This window comes from Micromys minutus, assembly GCF_963924665.1.
Source record: "Micromys minutus genome assembly, chromosome: 26".
NCBI classification, from domain to species: domain Eukaryota; kingdom Metazoa; phylum Chordata; class Mammalia; order Rodentia; family Muridae; genus Micromys; species Micromys minutus.
Genome location: NC_137961.1, coordinates 42835493 through 42855600, shown reverse-complemented (window position 1 = coordinate 42855600; position 20108 = coordinate 42835493). Strand labels below are relative to the sequence as shown.

General features: G+C 45.4%; 1 protein-coding gene and 1 pseudogene across 2 annotated transcripts in view; one reads left to right on the top strand and one right to left on the bottom strand.

Moving 5' to 3' along the window:
- Positions 1 to 804: 804 nt before the first annotated feature.
- LOC308437573 (ubiquitin-associated protein 2-like) lies at positions 805 to 5032 on the top strand (annotated as a pseudogene). Its single transcript has 8 exons — positions 805 to 817; positions 940 to 1031; positions 1244 to 1291; positions 3497 to 3579; positions 3752 to 3958; positions 4259 to 4340; positions 4453 to 4592; positions 4694 to 5032. The product of its transcript is annotated as a ubiquitin-associated protein 2-like (transcript).
- Positions 5033 to 8521: 3489 nt separating this feature from the next.
- UBE2R2 (ubiquitin conjugating enzyme E2 R2) overlaps positions 8522 to 20108 on the bottom strand; it is a 58447-nt gene continuing 46860 nt past the window's right edge. Inside the window, exons 3-5 of the mRNA XM_080938675.1 lie at positions 18143 to 18240; positions 10509 to 10643; positions 8522 to 9502 (exon numbers count right to left, since the gene is read on the bottom strand). Of these exons, the coding sequence (XP_080794801.1) occupies positions 9283 to 9502; positions 10509 to 10643; positions 18143 to 18240 (453 nt within the window). The 3' untranslated portion in view covers positions 8522 to 9282. The remainder of the gene's footprint in view (positions 9503 to 10508; positions 10644 to 18142; positions 18241 to 20108) is intronic.

The window sequence follows — 20108 nt, the reverse complement described above, 5'->3', positions numbered from 1 at the left end:
AGAGAACATTACAGGGCCATGCCTATTGCCCTCTGGTGGCAACTTAGATAAAGTATGTTTCATTCAGCTACAACGGATAGTTTTGTTTCTGTGAACTGAATGTTAAGCCAATATGACAAACTAATGAAATCGATTATTCACCAAGTAAAGCAATGCAGTTGTGAACAAAACTCATCAAACATTTGTGAAGATAATGTTTGTGAGCCAAATGTTCTGTTCGTTTTGTAACAAAACACATACTTACCGGCTGAGTTGTTTAAAGCTAATTATACACTTGGAAACCAAGGAAATGTCCTGCTGCTTAGGGGCACAGAGAGCAACGCAGGGCCATGCCTATTGCATCTGTTTCTAGTGGCAACTTAAATAACGTATGTTTTGTTTGGCTACAACGAATGGTTCTGTTTCCGTGAAGTGTATGTTAAGCCAATATGAAAAACTAATGACATCCACTAATCCCCAAGTAAAGTAATGCAGGTGCAAACAAAACTCTTCGAAGGTGTTCTGTTCGATTCGTAAAAAAACCACATACTTACCAGCTGAGTTGTTTAAAGCTAATTATACACATTGGAAACCAAAGAAACATTCTGCTGCTTAGGGGCACAGAGAGCAACACAAGGCCATCCCTATTGCCCTCTGTTTCTGGTGGTGACTTAGATAAAGTATGTTTTGTTCAGCTACAACAACCTCTGCTCCAAGTGCCCCATCCTCAGAGGTGGTCCTGTCTGGGAGCATGGGCAGTGTGAGCAGCCTGTGCCTGAGTGGAACCACCATGAGCATACCTAGCAGCAGTATGGGGTCACAGCCATGGTGACCTCAGGTATGTACCCCAAGTTTCTCACCTCAAGTGTGGACTTCAGACCTATACCTTTACCCCCAAGAAGCCTAGGAGCCTCACTGAAGTGGGTAATCCATTGTGTTGGGGTTTTTTTCTCTTTGTAGGCAAAGCACCCCCAAACCTGCCTGAAGAGTTGCCTCCTCTGCTACACAATCAGTACTTCGTGGGCCCTGGAGGGCTGCTTCCTGCTTACCCGATGAGTAGATCTAACTCCTATTTGACCTGACAGGGCCTCCTGGTGACAGTCATTGTGAGGTAGGCCTGTCTCTGTCTCTCTCATACCTGATGTATCCTTCTCTTCTATACTCTACTTAGGTAGGATCTTTACCTATAATGCCTGACCCAAGTCCCATTTTTGAGTGTGTCTGCAGCGTGTGGTCCCTAACATATGCACTGATTCTCCTGCAGATCTATGGCTATGATGAGCTCCAGATGCTGCAGTCACGGCTGCCAATGGTGAGTGACAGATGGCTTAGTGAGGACTGTGGCAGTTGAGACTCAGAGGTCCCTTCCTTCCTTCCTTGACAGCCACTATGCTTGGCCCTCAGGATCCTCAACTATAGATCTCCCCCATACCAGTGGTGATGTTCTTGGTTTGGCTGATGTCTTGGCAGATAAGGGTCATTGCTCAACCCTGGAGAATGAGGGACTCTGGAACTGTGAGCACTCACTAAAAGACATGGCTTGTACCAGATATATTATTTTTCTGCTCCATTTAAAAACAAAACAAAAACAACCAGAAACTAAAAACAACTCAACGTGGAGGCATGCTCCTGTAGTCCCAGGATCTGAGAGACCAGGCTCGAGTTCAAGACCAACCTAGCTACATTCTGAGATCGTGGCTCAGAACAAACTTGTACAATGTCAGCCTTGCAGGTTGTGCTTGGGAATGTGGTGCTCTCTTTATCTCACGCTTCCCTGCATGGCTGCGTCCACAATGGCAGCGCTGCTGCAGGAGAAGGAGCTGCACAGTATTTACAAATATTTACGGCCTCACCTCGGCCAGGGTGGTCTGTGTTCTGACTCTGGGTCTAGGGATAAAGAAATGCATCCTGTGGGAAAGCCTCGGAGAGAAGCAGGGCAGCAGGGCGCAGGCCTGTTCTACATGAGTAGGCTTGCCCTCCGGGTAGACAGCCGCAGCCTCATACTCTCTAGGGAATATGTTAGTGACAGATGCACAGTGTGGTCTTTCGTGTTCTCAGAGGAAGAAACTGCCCAGGCGTGGGGCTATCGGCCTGCGGTTACTGCACTGCCCACTCCTCCTCTACACCCCTCCCATCCCTGTGTTGTCTGTCTTCTGCCAGGTTTCAGAGAGGCTGGCTGAGGGCCTGCTTAACAGTCACCTGAAGTGGCACTGAGAGTTGGACCCATCCTTCCTTTGGGGTTTTTCTTGCCTCTCTACCCACACCCATGAGCCTCCTTTTTCTTTAATTTTCTGTGCACACAAGTTTGACTAGTATTTATGTAGATGTGCCACACATGTGGCTGATGACCACAGAACAGATGACATATCCCTGCAACTGAAGTTACACAGTTGTAAGACACCATGCAGGTTAACCACTGAGCTATCTCTCCAGCCCCTCCTTTTTCCATTTTAAAAGTTGTTTAAAGTTTTTCTTGGGTCATGTTTAGCCTTCCTTTGGGGCTAAACTGCTGCCTTTGAATTTCCTCATATATGATGGGGTCCCCTTCTGGTCTTCATTCCTACCAGTCTCCTTTGTCTCTACCTAGTTCTGGCAAGCCCCTTGTCATTTGGATAATTGTTGCAATATCCTCTTCAACCCAAATAAACCCATTCAATGAAAACACAACTCAGTAATTAGGAACACAAGCTGCGCATCTATATTGGGCAGATTTACCGCTATACTCTATTTCCCTCCTAGGAGATCCCTTATCACTTGCCTTTAACCATCCTCCTGTTTCCATTCCTTCCTCTCCTTCCCCTCCTCTGACTCCTCCTCTTCTGTTTTCTCTCCTTTTTCCCACCTCCTTTCCCTGTCCAATCATGTATTGACTTAACATAAATCTACAGATAGTTCTTTGTGTCTCTTGGAATTCTGGCTGAGGATTCCATGTTTTCCTGGAGTTTGCCTAGACTTGAAGCCTAAGGGCTATGCTATGAGTGCTGTTCCCCATGTTCTTGTCTAGCTTGACCTCAGAGCTCAGGCAGCCCAGAGTCCTGGGCGGTCCTTACAGGACATCTTCATGCTCAGAGTACAACTTCTGCAGCTTTGCTTTGCACCCTTGCACCTGCCGTTCTCACCTGCCATTTAGCTCTGTTGCTGGAGCTAAATGAGTTGGCAGAGGCTAGACTACTTAGGGCCTAGACCCATGGTCTTGTGCCTGCCTAGCACTACTTTCTGCCCTTCTTTAACTCTCTTTTACCTTTCCCATGGCTGTTCATTTAGTCTCTCACAGTAAGGGCCTGCAGGGTTGCTTTGGCCCGTGACATTTACCAAGCCTCCAAGTGTGCTATGGTGAGTTGTGAGGCTGGTTGTGTCTGCCCACATTAGCTAAAGCAGGGGTTTTGAGCAGCACACCCAGGATACTGTTGTACTTGTAGCTCTCTGGATGGCTGCATACATGTTCTGACAGCTGGAACAGCTTTCTATGGGAGTGGGATGAGACCATTGCTCAGTGAGTCTCCTTGCTCTTTCCTAGGATTACTATGGAATTCCCTTTGCAGCACCCACAGCCCTTGCCAGCCAAGATGGGAATCTAGCTAATAATCCATATTCAAGTTAGTTGGCTCAGCGGGCAAGAGTTGGGGAGGTGATGAGCTAGCCTTGCTAGCCATATGGGGCCAGAAGATGGATGAGGAGGGCTGAGGCAGTCTTTGAAGGTGTGAGTACTTGAGCTGGCAGTTTGAGCTATTCCTGCTTGTAACAGCTAGCCTGGCCTTTCCCCTGGTGATAGAAGTGACGTCACAAAGTTTGGCCGAGGAGACTCTGCATCCCCTGCACCTCCAAGGACACCAGCTCAGGCACAGCAGAGCCAATCTTAGAACCACCACATGGCCCAGCAGCTCTTTTTGAATCCTGCTCTGCCACCTGGCTACAGCTATACCAGCTTCCTCACTACACAGGCATGCCCAGTGCCTTCCAGTATGGGCCCACTATGTTTGTGAGTATTTCTGCAGATGATTTTCTGGGCTGTGGGTTCCTCAAAGGTTTCAACTTTGGGCATGTTTTCCAGAATGTCAGCAACAGATGAGTGTAGCCATGAGCCCATTTGGTTACATCTAGCCTTTGAAGATTGTTCAGAGGTCAGATTCCATTCCCCGGCTCCTTTAGATTCGTCATGACTGCACTTATGAAAAAATACTGGTCCTCTGGTTCTGACTTGCTTTTGCCCCAGATAAACCAAAGCTGATCTCCTCTTTGTCTTATTTTTACACTCAAACCTCACCTGTTTGTCAACCAGGTCCCTCCAACCTCAGCAAAGCTGCACAGTGTGACCCCTTTCCAGCAGGCCAGTGGCTATGGGCAGCATACTTACAGCACAGGTAAGGACCACACCATAAGGACTGAGGGGCACATGCTCAGATAGACCTGCTTGGTCCATACATGTGTCTTGTGCCCTGCCGTGCTGTTATGATGATTTGACCCAGGGGACAGCGTCAGGAGACTACACCAAGGGTGGCTATGGTGAATCATCTCAGGCACCGAACAAGTTGGCTGGTTCTGGGCCTGGCAAAGGAGCATCTTCAGGCACTGGCTTACCTGATATGACTGGTTCTGTCTACAGTAAGACACAGGTAAGGTTGTACACAGATATACCTTTGGGCACAGGTAGATTGGAGAAAGGTGCAGTTCATGCAGTTCAGCTTGACCCTACATTGTCATCTTTACCCTACAGACTTTTGACAAGCCGGAATTTCATGCAGGGACTTCTCCACCTTTCAGTCTGCCCCCTGCCTTGGGCTCCACCGGGCCCCTGGCTCCTGGAGCGGCCCCTGGCTACGCACCTGCCCCGTTCCTGCACATCATGCCAGCCCACCAGCAGCCCCACTCCCAGCTGCTGCACCACCACCTACCCCAGGGTGCTCCGCTGAGCGCAGTGACGGAGGCAGCTTCCCCACTTTGGGCATGGGGTTCTGTTCCAGCCTTTATAGCTTTTTCTCCTCTTCCTCCTCAGAGTGGCTCTGGTCAGCGCAGCCAGCCCACCTACAGCAACTCTCCATACTGGACAAACTAGACCCTGACAAGGAGAGAGTAGGCTCTTGGGCAGGTTACCCTTCCTAGAATTCTGAGACAACTCTGTCAGCTGAGCCTCTATGGGAAGCCTGGCTTGCAGACCCACTATTGTATGTAATGTATTTATGTATGTATTTGTAAATGTGATAGAAGCCTGGAGGAGCTGGGCTGTGGCTACGGGTAGCATACATTGTGCTCTCCCAGTCTTGACACCCTTACTATAGCCAAGTAGGCCCCACCCTCACCTTTCTGCCTTCTCACCTTCCATGTGGCCCCAGCTCAGTAGGCTGTTGGGTGTGCCACTGAAGGACTGGTGGTTTGGGGCCGGGTCACTACCAATGAACAATCAGGACTTATCTCACTCCCTGTAAACCACTATGTTTTTCCCCCTGTAATTACTTCATACTTGTTTTTGAAAAACTGATCCTTTTGTCATCTGTCTTGGTCCCCCTTCCAAAAACTCAATCTGGAAATAGAAGTGCCCCCTGTGTATATGTCTGTGCACAGCAGGGGCTTCTGCTTTGGATCTGGTCCTGCTCTAGGAACTTGTCTTTTCTGACCAACCATTTTTGGGGCCAGGGCGGGAGGGGGGGGGGATCTGAACCAGGGCTCAGAGATGTTCAGCCAGTCGGCTCCTTTATAAAGAAGGGAGCTGATCTGTTTCCATCTCAGTGAAAGCCTGTTTCCAAACAAAGGCTCCTCTAACCTGTTGTGGACAACTGTTTCAGGGTTATCTCTCGCCCAAACTCCACCTAAGAAAGTTCTGAGAGAATACTGAGTCTCGGTGTGTTGTAGCTAAGGGGGATGGCTTGGGAAAGGCACTACCTCACAGGGATGACCACTTGAATTGCTCTCTCCTTCCTTCTTCAGGGCCTAAGCTGCACCCTGTCAAGTTCATGTGCCTTTCCTGTCCACCTCTTAGTAAGCCTCAGGACCAGGGACCAGAGAACAGGAGTGCCAGGTTAGTGCTGTCCAAGCCCCAACTGACTGGTCTGCAGAGAGCCAGTTGGGGAGCTACCAGACCTGTTCTTTGCTGCCGTTGACAGTCACCTATCCTCGGCTGTCTATGACTGTTGGTCAAGTCAGAGGCTGGGGACAGGGAATATTTATATCCTGAAGTGCTGAGGTTCTCAGCTCCACTGTTTCAGACCAGGCTAATGAGGAAAGGAGTGAACCTTATTAAAGTGCTTTAGGTGAGCTCCTTAGGCAGGGGGATTACTGAGTTTGAGACTGGCCACATTTACGTGTGGGATTCTTTTTTAGAAAGCAGGTGTTTGATTAATGGTCTCAAGTGTTGGGGAGACTTGGGGATCACAACATGGAACACTGCTATACAGTTAGTGGTCAAGCCATCAACATTGAAAGCTTTTGGCCCATAGCTTAGGACCCTAGGCAGAGCCAGAAGAAAAGGCAAGTGTCTAACCTGTTGCTCCTTCCTCTGCCACCTGAAAGCTGGACTGAGCTGCAGGTGCTGCCTGCTGTGCTCTAGCTTGACTCGCATTAACACAAGGTGAACACAGCTGTCGGCCCAGGGTGGCAACACCCTTCAGGCAAATGAAACAAATGTCCTGCCCTTAAGGGTCTATCTTAAGGTAGTTAGGTTCTAAGAAAAGGTCGGTGGAGCCAAGAGTAGTTTTAGCTTTTAAGCAGAGACCTGGCAATTGTCAGGGTGACAATGAGATGCTTTTTTTTTTTTTAAACAAGGGGATGGGGGCCAACCCATGGGCAAGTAGCAATACAGGTATTTTTTTAATTTCACATTTTTATTAGACATATGGGCAGAAGAGACAAACCACTAAAGGGGAAGGCAACAAAATGCATCAGATAAACTTCTCATAAGTTAAACTGAAAAACCATCTACAACTTTAGCTAAGAAAACTATTAAAGTCAGGGTGTTCGCTGGTTTCAGTTGTAAATGTAAAGCTCCTTGATCAAGGTTGGGGAGAGGGCAATTCCCCTTCCAATGGACAGGATCAAACACAAGGGAACCGGCAAGCAGTGGCCAGGAGAGGAGGGTGAAGAAGTGACTACAAAAGTAGTGTGGCTAATAGAATTCTGGAATGGAAAATTGGGAGAGACCAAGAGGAACAACGGAATCATGATAGTAAAGAGCCTTAATTAGAACCAAAAGGAATCCCGCTCTTCTCACAGCAAGTCAACAGCACAACTGTGCTCAAAATGGCTACTTACACCCAAAAGCTATCTACTCCCAAAAGGAAACATTAACATACTCAAGATTTTTCCCACAGGACAAGTTCTTAGGGACCTAAGTCTGGGCCAGCATCTTATGTCAGTTTAGACTTAGTGTCTGGCTGCCAGTAAGTCCACATAGCCTTGGAACTGACCACACCCCCACCAAGGGCTAAGAGGTGGACTTCTACTTGCCTCTGGCTCCCGGAGTCAACATGCACCACAGGCCAGCAGGGCAAGGTGCCTAGCATGCCCTGGACCTAGGTGCTTTAGTATCAGAAGGCTCAGTTTTAGGGCGCCAGAGAGTAAGACCAAACAATTGGCTACAGGCCTTCAGGGGTGGCTGCTGGGGAAGAAAGGACTTGGTGGCAGAGCTGCAGGCATTCTGGGAGCCGCAAACTGGACGTGTCTCTTCACTGTTGCCCTGTACAGCACAGCAGCTGTGTTCCTGAATCATGACTCGGGTACAGCCTGTGGAGATACATTTCACTGCTCCCTATCGTCAACACTAAACATCCTCACTTAATAACAGACCAGACTTTAGAGAAATAGCATTCATTCGGGAGTGTGAAGAATGTAAACCCTGAGATCACAAAGGAGGGGAACCATGAAAGCAGTCTACCTAACAGGAGGATCAGTCCTTCCCAGTTCCCACCTGCCCTACGGTTCTTTCTGAGCTGTGATCTGAGGATAAGGAATGACCCTGGCACACAAGAATCTTAACCCCCTATCCTTGAAGTCTTGGTTTTACTTAGTTTGCTAAACAGAACCCTCTTCAAATCTGGGATGGTGCTGCTGGGGCTCAGTCTGCAAGGAAGCCACATGATTGACACCTGGGAGACAAAGCTGCCAGAGTGAGGCAAGCCCAGGGCAAGCTCCACACACCATTCCTGCTCGCACTCCTTGGCTGAAGTAGTGAAAGGAAAAAAAAGTCCAGATCATATCCCATGAGGAAAACAACCATTCCCAAGTTGCAAACATCCACAATTATCACTATTGAGATAAGCAGCTCAAGGAAAACCAAAATCTTATCACATGCACCTAGGATTAATACTGTATTAAAGGTGGCTACATAAATAAAACCATCTTATGCGTTCCTGGGATGTATCCTCTCCCAACAGCGGCCACCAGCAGTCCCCACTCTTCCCCTCACAGGCATCAACTAACACTGGGATAGTTCTGTAATTCTGTGTTGTCAGAACAGGAAATCCATGCACACTAACCTCCACCACCACCCTGCCCCACTTTCTGATGGAAAAGCTTACCCTACCTTTAAAATAAATAGCAACCAAGTGCTCAGTTCTATGTAAAGTATGAATATTTATTTCAGGCTTTAGATCCCAATCAATTCCAAAAAACAAAATCTGATATCTCCTCAGAGTAGCTGCAGCCTCCATCTTGGGGATGGTCTCACAGAGGCAGCACGTTTCAGACTTAGCAAGAGTAAGTCCCTGATGCCCACCGCAGCCCAGCCTTAGGAAGGGAAAGAAACAAAACTCACCACCACGGGGCTGAACAAATGCACACTCACTAATGGAAAGGAGCAGCTAAACCTTGGCAAATTGGCTTTTTTTTTTAAGTTTGCTTTGTGGGTTTTTATTTTTTATTTTTTTAGGTTTTTTTTTTTTTTTTCTTTTTTTCCCATTTTCTTTTGCTACCCAATATATGCAGCACTTGTGGACTCCCAGTGGGCTCCCAGCTTTAAACACAATGTCTTAAACAGACTAATTCTTCAAGAATCTAGAAACAGACAAAGGTGTTTTGCTGTGAACTCTGCAGAGATGAGGTGAGGGGAGTTTGAGGGGTGGTGGCTGTTGTTAAAAAACAATCAATACAGTGATGGAGGGAAGAATGCAAAGATTCAGACATTCTGTGGAGAGAACTTCCTCTCCAGTAAAGGTCCATAGAAAGGAGAGAACTGAGATCTGCAAGGGGGTCAGCGGGGGCTGTTTGCTGCCCGCCCCAAGAGTAAGTTTCTGCTGAGTGGCCACTGTAGATCCCACCTGCTCCCCTCCCTTTGGCCTGAGACGTCAGGGCAGTACAGGGAACTGAAGGAACATGTCACGACTCCTCATTTCCAGAATCATCATCATCATAACAGTCGGCATCTTCTTCCTCCTCATCTTCGTCATCAATGTCGTCGTCATACAAGTCGTCATAGAGCAAATCTGAGCTGTTGTCATTGGAAGGCACTTTAGTTTTGATGCAGTATTCTGCCAGGGTTGTGGGGACCTTCACTCCATCCTTCTCTGCTTCAGCTTTTGTGGCTGAGACCTGTTTCCTGGACAGAGGATAACACAGGAATGGTTTATAGAGGTCTGCCTATCTTCAGAGGGTCTTACACCAACCCACGTGGCCTCTATAATCCTTTGGCCCTTCGTTTCCTTAGTGCTGGGATTATTAGGAAGAGTTGGATTAAGGCCGCGTGTCGAAGGCAGTCACTCACGTTTCACACGCCACACAGAACAGATGTCATACCAAGGCTCTCCAGCATCAGGGACCTTCATGTCATGGACGGTCTTTGCCCTAACACAGCCTTGTCTGAGGCAAGACCTCTTCTGCAGAGATCAGGTTAGCTAGCCCAAATGCACTCGAAAGCTCTGTCTTTTGCCTCCCATCTCCTGGCTAAGGCTTGGGGATTATAGGTGCATATGTACTACTGACTTTATTTGTGCGTTCTGAATTTTTTTAAACGTGGGTTCAGATTTGCAGGGGGTGCTGGGAATCAAACACTGCACAACTGAGCTAGAGGCCCAGCATATTTCTAGACCTTAAATATATGCAGCGGAGAAACTGAAAACATAAGAACACCACTTTCCTGAAACTTTAGTTTGTTGCCAGGCCTTGCACACTGATGCTCTTGTAGCTTCTATGGGTCTTTAGTTTACACTAACTACCCTCCATTCTTCATGTGAACCATGCACCTCAGTGGCTGACCACTAAAAATAAGCAGGGCACAGTGATGGACACTGTAATCCTAGTACTTGGGAGGCAGAGACTGGATCTCTGTGTTCCAGGCTAGCCTGGTTTAAACTGCCCCCCTACCACACACACACACACACACACACACACACACAACAAACAACCAAAGTAAACCCAGAAGTTCTACACTCCTGTCCAGTGAGTGTTCTTTATTTTTTATTGTGTTTTGTTTTGGGTTCTCTTTCAATAGCGAATTCATTAGGTTACTACTCCATAAATATAATTGAGAAATTGTTTTAAAGTACACAGAATATTGAAGTTTGAACTTAACCACTTAATTTGAGAATGTACACGATTTGCCTTACCTAATGATCTCAGCATACTCCTTATCTTTTCCTTTGCTGTCCCTCCATTTCCTGAACATGACTGAAGCATCCACATTGGCTGGAGAAAAGGTGTTCGGCTCATTAAGCAGTGAGATTACACTTAACAGGATAGTCCTGAAAAGGAGAAAAGAATCTACTGTGAAAATCCACATGATATTATCTAAAAATATAGTTTTTCAAAAATTACAATCAGTTTTAAAGTTTTTTTTTCCTTAATATTTCTGATATAAGTGTGAGGTCATACTATTTGATGACTTATAAAAAAATGGACTATGCAATTTTGTTTTCAGGGGCCAGTGAGATGGCCCAGCAGATACAGGTGCTTGCCACCAAGCCTGATAATCTGTTTGATCACTGAGATGAAAAGGACAGAGGATGAAAATTCCCCACATGCTGTTTTATACTTCCACTAACACGTCAGGACACATAGATATACACACAGTAAATGTCAAAACAAAATTTTCTTAGGACAAGAAGCCACTTCAACTACCAGAACTCCAGGTAGGCCACTCATACATGACTACTCTGTGTCCCCACACTGACACTGTCCCCAATCCCTCTCTCATCTCCTTTTCACTGTATCTTAGGCAAACTCAGGCAAAGCCTCCCTGCTGGATCAGAGGCTCTAGAACTTCAGCCCCGAACTCTGGTGGAGACCCCCCCCCCAGCTTAACACAGGCCATGAATAACAGAAACCAAGTAGGAAAATATTCCATCCAACAAAGACAAACTCAGAAATCAAATGATGCTGCTTTAACTGGATGCTTGCATGTGGAAGAATGCAAACAGATCTGTATCTACCACGATGCACAAAACTCAAGCCTAAGTGGATCAAAGACCTCAACATAAAGCCAGATAGATACACCGAACCTGAGAGAAGAGAAAGTGGGGATTGCCTCAAACACATTGGTACAGGAGACCACTTCCTGAACAGAGCATCAATAACATAGGCACTGATATAATCGATTAACAAATGGGACCTCATGAAACTGAAAAGCATCTATAAGATAAAGAACACTCTCAATAGGACAAAAAGGCATTCTACGGAATAGAAAAGATTTTCACTAACCCCACAAACAGAGGGCCAATATCCAAAATATATAAAGAACTTAAGAAACTAGACATCAACAAACCATATAATCCAATTCTGGAATACAGATGTGAACAGAATTCTCAATAGATGAATCCCAAATGACTAAGAAGCACTTAAACAAATGTTCCAACATCTTAGCCATCAGGAAAATGCAAATCAAACCAACCCTGAGGATCTATCATATACTCAGAATAGCTAAGATCAAAACCACCAGCTCATGCTGGTGAGGATGTGGAGCAAGGAGAACACTGCTCCACTCCTGGTGGGAGTGCAAACTTGTACACTTTGGAACCCAGAAAGACAAACATGGAATATACTCAACTGTAAGTGGATATGAGCTGTAAAGAACAAATATGCTAAAATCCAGACCCTCGGAGGCTAGCGAAGTAAAAAGTAGGGCTCTAGAGGGGACAAATGGATCACCCTAGGAAGGAAAAATAGAACAGGTTTTGCAGATAAGGAGGGAAATGGAGCAATCAGGGCAGGGTGGGGGACACAGAAGGAGAGAGCACAAGAAGAGACTGCTGTAATTGGAAAGCATTTAGGGGGTGATGTGGAAACCTAGTACTGTGGAAACTCCCTGGAATCTATGAGAGTGATCCTATTGAGAATTCCTAGTAATGGAGGACATGGAGCCTTGAACGGGCCACCTTCTGTAACCACGGCTTCCGATGGTGGGCCTGGGACACCAACCCAGCCACAAAACCTTCAACGTACAATTTGTTCTTCCTGCAGATGTGCTGGGGGTAAAGGTGACAGAGAACTGGTGGGAGCGAAGGCCCACCCCACAAGAAGAAGCCCATGCCTGACACTGCGCTGACACTGCCTTGGCAGCCCAGAGGCCTATGATAGGAAAACAAAACCAAAAAAAACAATTAAATGATTCCTAATGACATCCTTATACACTCACCTAATTGTCAAAGGGGCTTCTTTGCAGCTGATGGGAGCAGAGACTCACAGTCAGATAGTAAGTGGAGAGAGAGCCCAGGTTGGAGGTCTCCATCAGGTTCCTCCCCTCAGAAACCCCATGGAAGTGGGAGAGAAGGAACTATGGAAGCCAAAGGGGTCAAGGACACCAGGGGAACACAGCCCATAGAGTCAACTAAGTAGGGCTCCTGGAGGCTCAGACTGAAGTGACAGTCACAGAGCCTGCATGGGTCTGCACTAGGTTCTCTGTATATGTTATGGTTGTGTAGCTTGGTGTTCTGTGGGTCTCAACTCTGACTCCTTTGCCTGCTCCTGAGACCACGTTCTTCCTACTGGGTTGGTGTGAGGGTTTGTGCTGGTCTGATTGTAGCTTGTAAGCCATGTTCAGCTGATGTCCTGGAAGGCCTGGCCTTTCTGGTGTGTGTAAGAGAGACAGACAGACAGAGACAGAAACAGAGAGAGACAGAGACAGAAAAAACAACAACAATAAAAAAAAAAAAAAAAAAAAAAACCTCTTAAACATGTTTTGGGGATAGAGAGATGATTCAGTGGTTAAGAGCAAGTACTGTCCTTGTAGAGGACCCGAGTTTGCTATGTAGCACCCACCACCCACACCCCACATCAGGCCTCTCACACAGCTGCTTAACTCCAGCTCCTACGGCCTCTTTGATCACATGCCCATACCCACAGACAGATACATAATTAAAAATAAAATACATCTTTTAAAAAACCGTTTTCAGCAATCTGCTGGAGAATGGCACAGGTGTGTAATCTTAGCACACCTGAGGCATCTGAGTCAAACTGAGAGCCTGTCTCACACAGAGGAAACCAAGGACATTACAAGGGAGAGGAGCAAAGAATGAGATGTTTGATGTGAGGCCAGCCTGGTCTACACAGCAAATTCTAAGCCAGTCAAAGCCACATACTAAGACATTGTTTCTAAATAAATAAATATGTAAATACATAAGTACATTAAATAAACAAACAAAAAACAGCCTAGTCTTTTTTGTTTCCCTCCCCAGTCTACATATGCCCACCCTGAAATAGTATTTAGAAAGCAAAAAGAGCTCATTCTTTAAAACCTGAGCTTAACACAGGAATTTGCCGATGGGATTTACAGGTTTAGTCTAATCTGGTTCTTATGCAGTGCTGGTGTCACTGAGATTGGCTTGATGCTCTACCCTGACTCTGCTCATTGGAAGGGACTCTTGGAAAAGGCCGACAGTAATACCAAAAGATAACCCAGCTAAAACTGTCCTCATTATATGTTTCAACATGGAAAAGATATTTAAAGAGGACATCAGGGAAAGAATCTAGTTCTAACGGAGAACAGGGAAACATGTAGCAAAATATAGTAGTTTAAATGGTTGCCATGTTATAGTTTCTCTTTATGCTGCTAAAGCAACTGACATTTTAATAGTTCCTGCTGAGCAGTGCTGGAACTGTTATTGTTGACGTATTCCTAGGACATAATGCAAAAATCAAGGATTCCCTGGTTAAATGCACAAAGATATGGAATTTAAAAACTAGACTGAAAGGCCAGCCTGGTCTACATAGTAAGTTCTAGGATAGTCAGAGCTATGTAGAAAAACCCTGCCTCAGAAACAACAGCAACGACAATACTCCTCAGATGGGGCGGGCTTGCCTCTAGAGATCAAACTGAGAGCTTTTACACAAGACAGGTAAACAAAAACATAACTTAAAAAATGAGAGTGCATGAAGTGTTGTGTGCATATGTGTGCACGCATGTCATATAGGTATGAAGGTACAGACACCGTATGGAATCAGTCATCTCCTTCCCCCTTTCTATGGGCTCTGGGGACGGAACTCAGACTACCAGGTTTACAAGGCAGGGCCTTTACTCACGGAGCTAAGCATGGTGCACACAGGCAGTTGGAAGAAAAAGGCAGTACAATGAGGCGCTCTGAGCGCAAAGCTAGCATGAGCTACATAGCACGTTCCTAGCCGACCTGAACCAACTACCTGTCTCTCCAACACAAAACAAACCCTTCGTGGGCCTGTTCTGCCAACAAATGCTTGTAGCAGACCCTGGCTCTCTGCCCTTTGGGGGTGGGTTGTACAAGACTATACAGAAGAAACTCTGAACAACACCTGTGGCTGCTCGATTAGGTCCAACCATTTGCCCCTATAAGACCATTCCCCACCTTATGGAAAAGGAGAGATGACAAGCACTTCTGAGAAAGCAGCTGTCAAGTCTAAGCAGGGTCTGACAAGTGCCCTGAAGGTCTCAGCTTGGTGAGGCCACAACAAGAACTAGGGTAGGTTTTTGGTCTTTTTCCCCAACAGGACAACTCACCACCATAGTCCTCACGGGGTACCTGCATTTCAGCCCTTCAGAGATGGCAAAAACAGCAAACTGTAATAGATAACAACTGGATTTTTTTTTCTTGTTTATTGCTCTACTCAATTCTCACAACTGTTGACTCCAGCTCTTAAAGGTTCTATACTCATAAAAACCCTTCCATCAACTCTACCTTAGGGATACACACACTAACGTGCTGAACAGTCACAGATGTGAGCACAACTAAAGCAGATTCAGTTACTGACAGTACCTTAGACAGACAGACTGCGGAACCCTGACAGTCCAGCAGCAGTGATGTGATAGGAAGCTCGCCCTGCCTGCCTCCTGTCTCTCATGGGCAGCATCATTGGACATGATGAGCACTTGGGAGGCAGAGTCAGCAAATACAAGGCAAAGCTGTCTACAGAACAAATGCTAGGCCAGCCAGAGCTACACAGGGGACGTGGCACTTCCAAGACTATCCCTCAAACAAATCTAGCTATTTACCATCCTCAGGAAGAACCTCCAAGGTGTGCTGCTGCATACCGGGAATCCCAGCATGCAGGAGATAGAGGCTAAGCTAAGAGTAAAACAACAGAACAAAACCCTTGCCTCTACAAATAACAGAAGCACAAAGAACAGGAAAAAGATTCACCACTGTTCTGAGTCACGAGGGGACACTTTCCTCACTTTGCTCAAAAGACTACCAGGTGACACCAGCAAATGGGACAGTTTCACAGACTGAAGTAACAACCAACAACAGACCCAAGAAAGAAACCAGTTCTAAAGGAGGACGGCGCAAAGCCTGTGTGCAAGGGTGTGACTCCAGAGCCTCTCAACAACAAAACAGACCCGAGTAAAAGCAGAATACACTTCTGTGTTAGAAAGAGCTCTCCTTTCTCTCCCTTCTCTCTCAAGACCGGATCTTAATGTGTAGTCTTATAACTCATTATGTAGGCTGGGCTGGCCTTGAACTCAGAGATGGACCAATCTCTACCTCTTGAGAGCTAGGATTAAAAGTATGTGCCAGCACAACTATCCAAGGAAAAATAGTCTGAATTCCTGGTAAACAGGAAGATACAGCATCCAGGAAGAAATGTAATGATTGGAAATTCGTTCCAGGCTTTCTATCAGAGCTGAGGCTTGTTTCCCAGAGTAGAGAAACAGAGACATTGTTTCAACACTCAGTCTCTAAAAAGAAGCACCACCAATATCAGAAAGACCACTCCCTCAAGTGCACTTGGTCAAGCCAGGGTAGGCACTAGCCCTGTGAAATAAGCACCACACTCATACTTCAAGGGACAACCAGGATGGGGTGTGTATGAATAACTCTCAATAAATAAACTCTTAAGCATGTTTACAAGTTGTCCCTCTTACCTTTCAGGATACCTAAAACTCCAGAGTACAAAACGGGAAATGTAACACAGATCTATAATGTCCATCCGACAAACTAGGTACGGGAAACTAATAACAGAAACATATATGCTGTAATCTGAGCATTCTGGGAGATGAGGCAAAAGGGTTAGAAGTTCAAAGGGATCCTCAGCTTACAGTAAACTTAAAGTCATCCTGAACAACATGAGGCCCGCTTTTTAAATAAATAAACAAATACATAAATACAGAAATAAAGATGCTTCATGTGGTATGGTGGCACAGAACTTTAATCCCAAGACTGAGGGTCAGAGGCAGGTGGATATGTGTGAGTTCCAGGCCAGCTGGTTTATAGCATCACTTCCTGTTCGGGTGTCCCTGCAGGTATCACAGCTGACGGAAACTGAAGCTCAAAGAGATGAGAATGAAAACTCACTACAACCATACTTAGTAATAATAGACCAAAAGTTCTAGAAAGTCTGACCCTGTGGTTTAATCTTCTTACACATTTAAACACAGTAAAAGCTGATGTAAAATGAGGGTGGGGTCTCCACGTGACAATTCTCATAACAAAGCTTCAGGAATAGCTACATAAAAATTCCTTCACAAATTACCCTACTACAGCATCTAAGACCTTTATTCTAAGAATCAATTCTACTGACTAGGAAACAGTATTCAGGGCTAGGGCCTAGAGGATAATTTGTAATAACCATAAGGGTGGATCCTAATGATGGACAATACAAGGTACATAGGGCTTCTTTCATAAGGATGAGTTCTACTCACTCAAGGCAATGCCCGGTTTTTGGATTTGGGGTGGAAGCTGGCCCCCAACAGAATAGCAGAGGCCTCCATCTCTCTCACTCCAGCATTCTGGGTAACCACTCATCAGCCTAACTTCCTCTGAAGACAGCAGGCCTGTGTAGTCCCTAGCCTGGTCCTTCCCATGCTTCCTTTGAGCTGTGCCTCCTACAACTAACTTCCCTTGTGCTGGGGTCCAAGGAAAATCAAGTTCCTTTTAACAGAAAATAGTGACAGCACCCTGGTGAAGAAGACAGCCACTAAAGTGACTAACAGATGTGCAATACACACAGTCAGGACACGGGGAAAGAGGGACAATTTAAACACAAAGGTTAAGGGATCTAATGAAGAGCAAATGTTAATTAATGTAAGAGGAAGAAGCAGATTCGGGAAATCAGAGTCCCAGCCACTACTGCTCAAGGAGCCAACACTTCAAAATGATGCAGGTGCGTGTCTCAGTCAACTGAACTACACACATTCCAGAGCCAGGTGCTCCCTGTCCCAACTCCACCTTCAGTCAGCGTCATGGAAGGCTGACATGACCCACTGTCACTAAAGGCCAATGTGCTGTGCCCACTTTGGGCACTGCTGCATATCCCCCCTTTGCCCGAGCCACTCTCTCACCCCACTCAAAGGCCATCATCTTTCATATACCCCACCCTCCAATAAATCTGCTGTGAGAGCTTGTTGCATGGTGTGAATTTTGCAGCATTCCTTAGCCTGCTGATCACCGGGATACACTTTTACTTTGAAACCCTTCCAACAAGCCTCATGCCAGAGAGAGAGTTATCAAACACAGGAAAGATTCTATTCACAGGTTCAAGTAGAATGAAATACACCACACATACACCCAAAAGTAGATTCAAAGAGCAGACGTCTGTACTCCCTATGTATTTGGGAGGTTGAGGTAAGTGGCTTACTTGAGCCCAGGAATTTGAGGCTGGTCTCAAAAAATAACCAGGTTAATGGTAGCACATACATTTAATCCCAGCACTGAGGAGACATAATGAGTTCCAGTATAGCCACAGGGCCACATAGAGAAACCCTGTCTCAAAAATGAACCAACAAAAAATAAAAGCAAAATGTTAACAAAGTAGGTCTCATTTCAAACAGAACACTTACCTCACATTCTGAGTAGGGTTCCACCTTTCAGAGGGCAGCTCTCCACTCTGTGGGTCATCTACAGGCGGATGAAGAATTGAAATGCATACATCTCCATTCTACAAGACAATAACACAGTATTCAGTCAATATATAAGAGACTGATATAAGCAAGGTGTGACTACACACATCTGCAATCCCAATACTCGGGCAGAGGCAAAAGGATCTCAAGTATGAGGCCCAGAGGCCCAGCTGGGCTACAGTCTTACCAGGTCTCAAATGTAAATAGGTGTGCAGAAACACATGCACACCCAGGAATGATGAAACATGCCTTTAGCCCTAGCACTTGGTACATATATGTGAGTTTGAGGCCAGCCTGGGCTATTCAGCAAATTCCAAAACAGCTAGGGTTACACAGTAAGAAAATGACTTTAATAAAACAGAAACAAAACCTCCAAAAATGTGAATTAGGCACATCGGGGGATTTTTTTGTTTTTGTTGTTATTTTTTTTTTGTTGTTGTTGTTGTTAAAAATGTTTTGAACAAATTTTAACAATAAATTTTTTATTAAAACTTCTTAAATGTTCAAATTCTAAGCTGAAGAAGAACTAAATATTATAAAATTTTATCTGGACTAGGTATGGTGGCATATGTCAGCACTCAAAGAAGACAAGAGGCAGGACAGTCAGTCACTCCAAGTGTGAGCCAGCCTGATCTATATACATATTAAATTCCAGGTGACTTAGGGCTATTCCTCAAACAAAACAAAACATATTAGCTAGTCTCCAAGATGTATGTCCCGTCTGTAGCACCCTCTTCATAAAACAAACAGAAAAAACAAACAATCATGATACCTCCTAAATATATGGTTACAAACTAACTGCTATGGTCATTATAATTTGCATAATGCAAACATTGTAAGATCTAATCTAACAAGTACAGTCAGATTACTTCAAATACATAGGCCACAGGGAGGTATATAAATATACGTATACTCGGATTTGTGTTCGCAGCCTTCGCCAGGCCGCCCTCACTCTCTAACGCCAGCGCCGCCTCTCCCTTGCTGAGCTCCAGTCGCAGGAGAAGAGGGGTAGGTATGGAGGCGCCCATACCATGGGCAGACTGCCTGCAAAGCACCCAGAAAACACCTGGCTACAAACGCCGCTCGCAAGAGTGCGCCCTCTACTGGAGGGGTGAAGAAACCTCATCTTTACAGGCCTGGCACTGTGGCTCTCTGTGAAATCAGACGCTATCCGAAGTTGATGATTCACAAGCTTCCCTTTCAGCGTCTGTTTCGAGAAATTGCTCAGGACTTCAAAACAGATCTGCACTTCCAGAGTGCAGCTATTGGTGCTTTGCAGAAGGCAAGTGAGGCCTATCTGGTTGGCGTTTTTGAAGATACCAACCTGTGTGCTATCCATGCCAAACGTGTAACATTATGCCAAAAGATATCCAGCTAGCACACCGCATACATGGAGAACGTGCTTAAGAGTCCACTATGAGGGGAAACATTTCATTCTCAAAAAAAATTTTTTTCCTCTTTTTCCTGTTATCAGTAGTTCTGAATGTTAGGTATTTTTTCCAAGGGGTCAAAGGTACCTAAGTGTATGATTGTGAGTGGAAACACAGGGGACAGAATCAGGCATTGGCAGTTTCTCCGTGTTCATTTGTGTGTGAATTTTTAATATAAATGCAAGATGTAAAGCATTAATGCAAGCAAAATGATTCAATGAACACATTTCAACAGTTCAACTTTATAACAATTATAAATAAACCTGTTAAAATTTTCTGGACAACACCAGCATTTGGAGTTTTTAAAAATAATTTCTTATTGATGGCAAAAAATATATATATGTATACTCAATAGGAAATAATAGCTTAAGTAAAATAGTCGTTGGTTTCTTTTCTCCCCCTACTTTGCTTTTTCCTGTTGTTTTTTTCTCAAGACAGGTTTCTCTGTGTAGCCCAGGCTGTCCTGGAACTTGGTA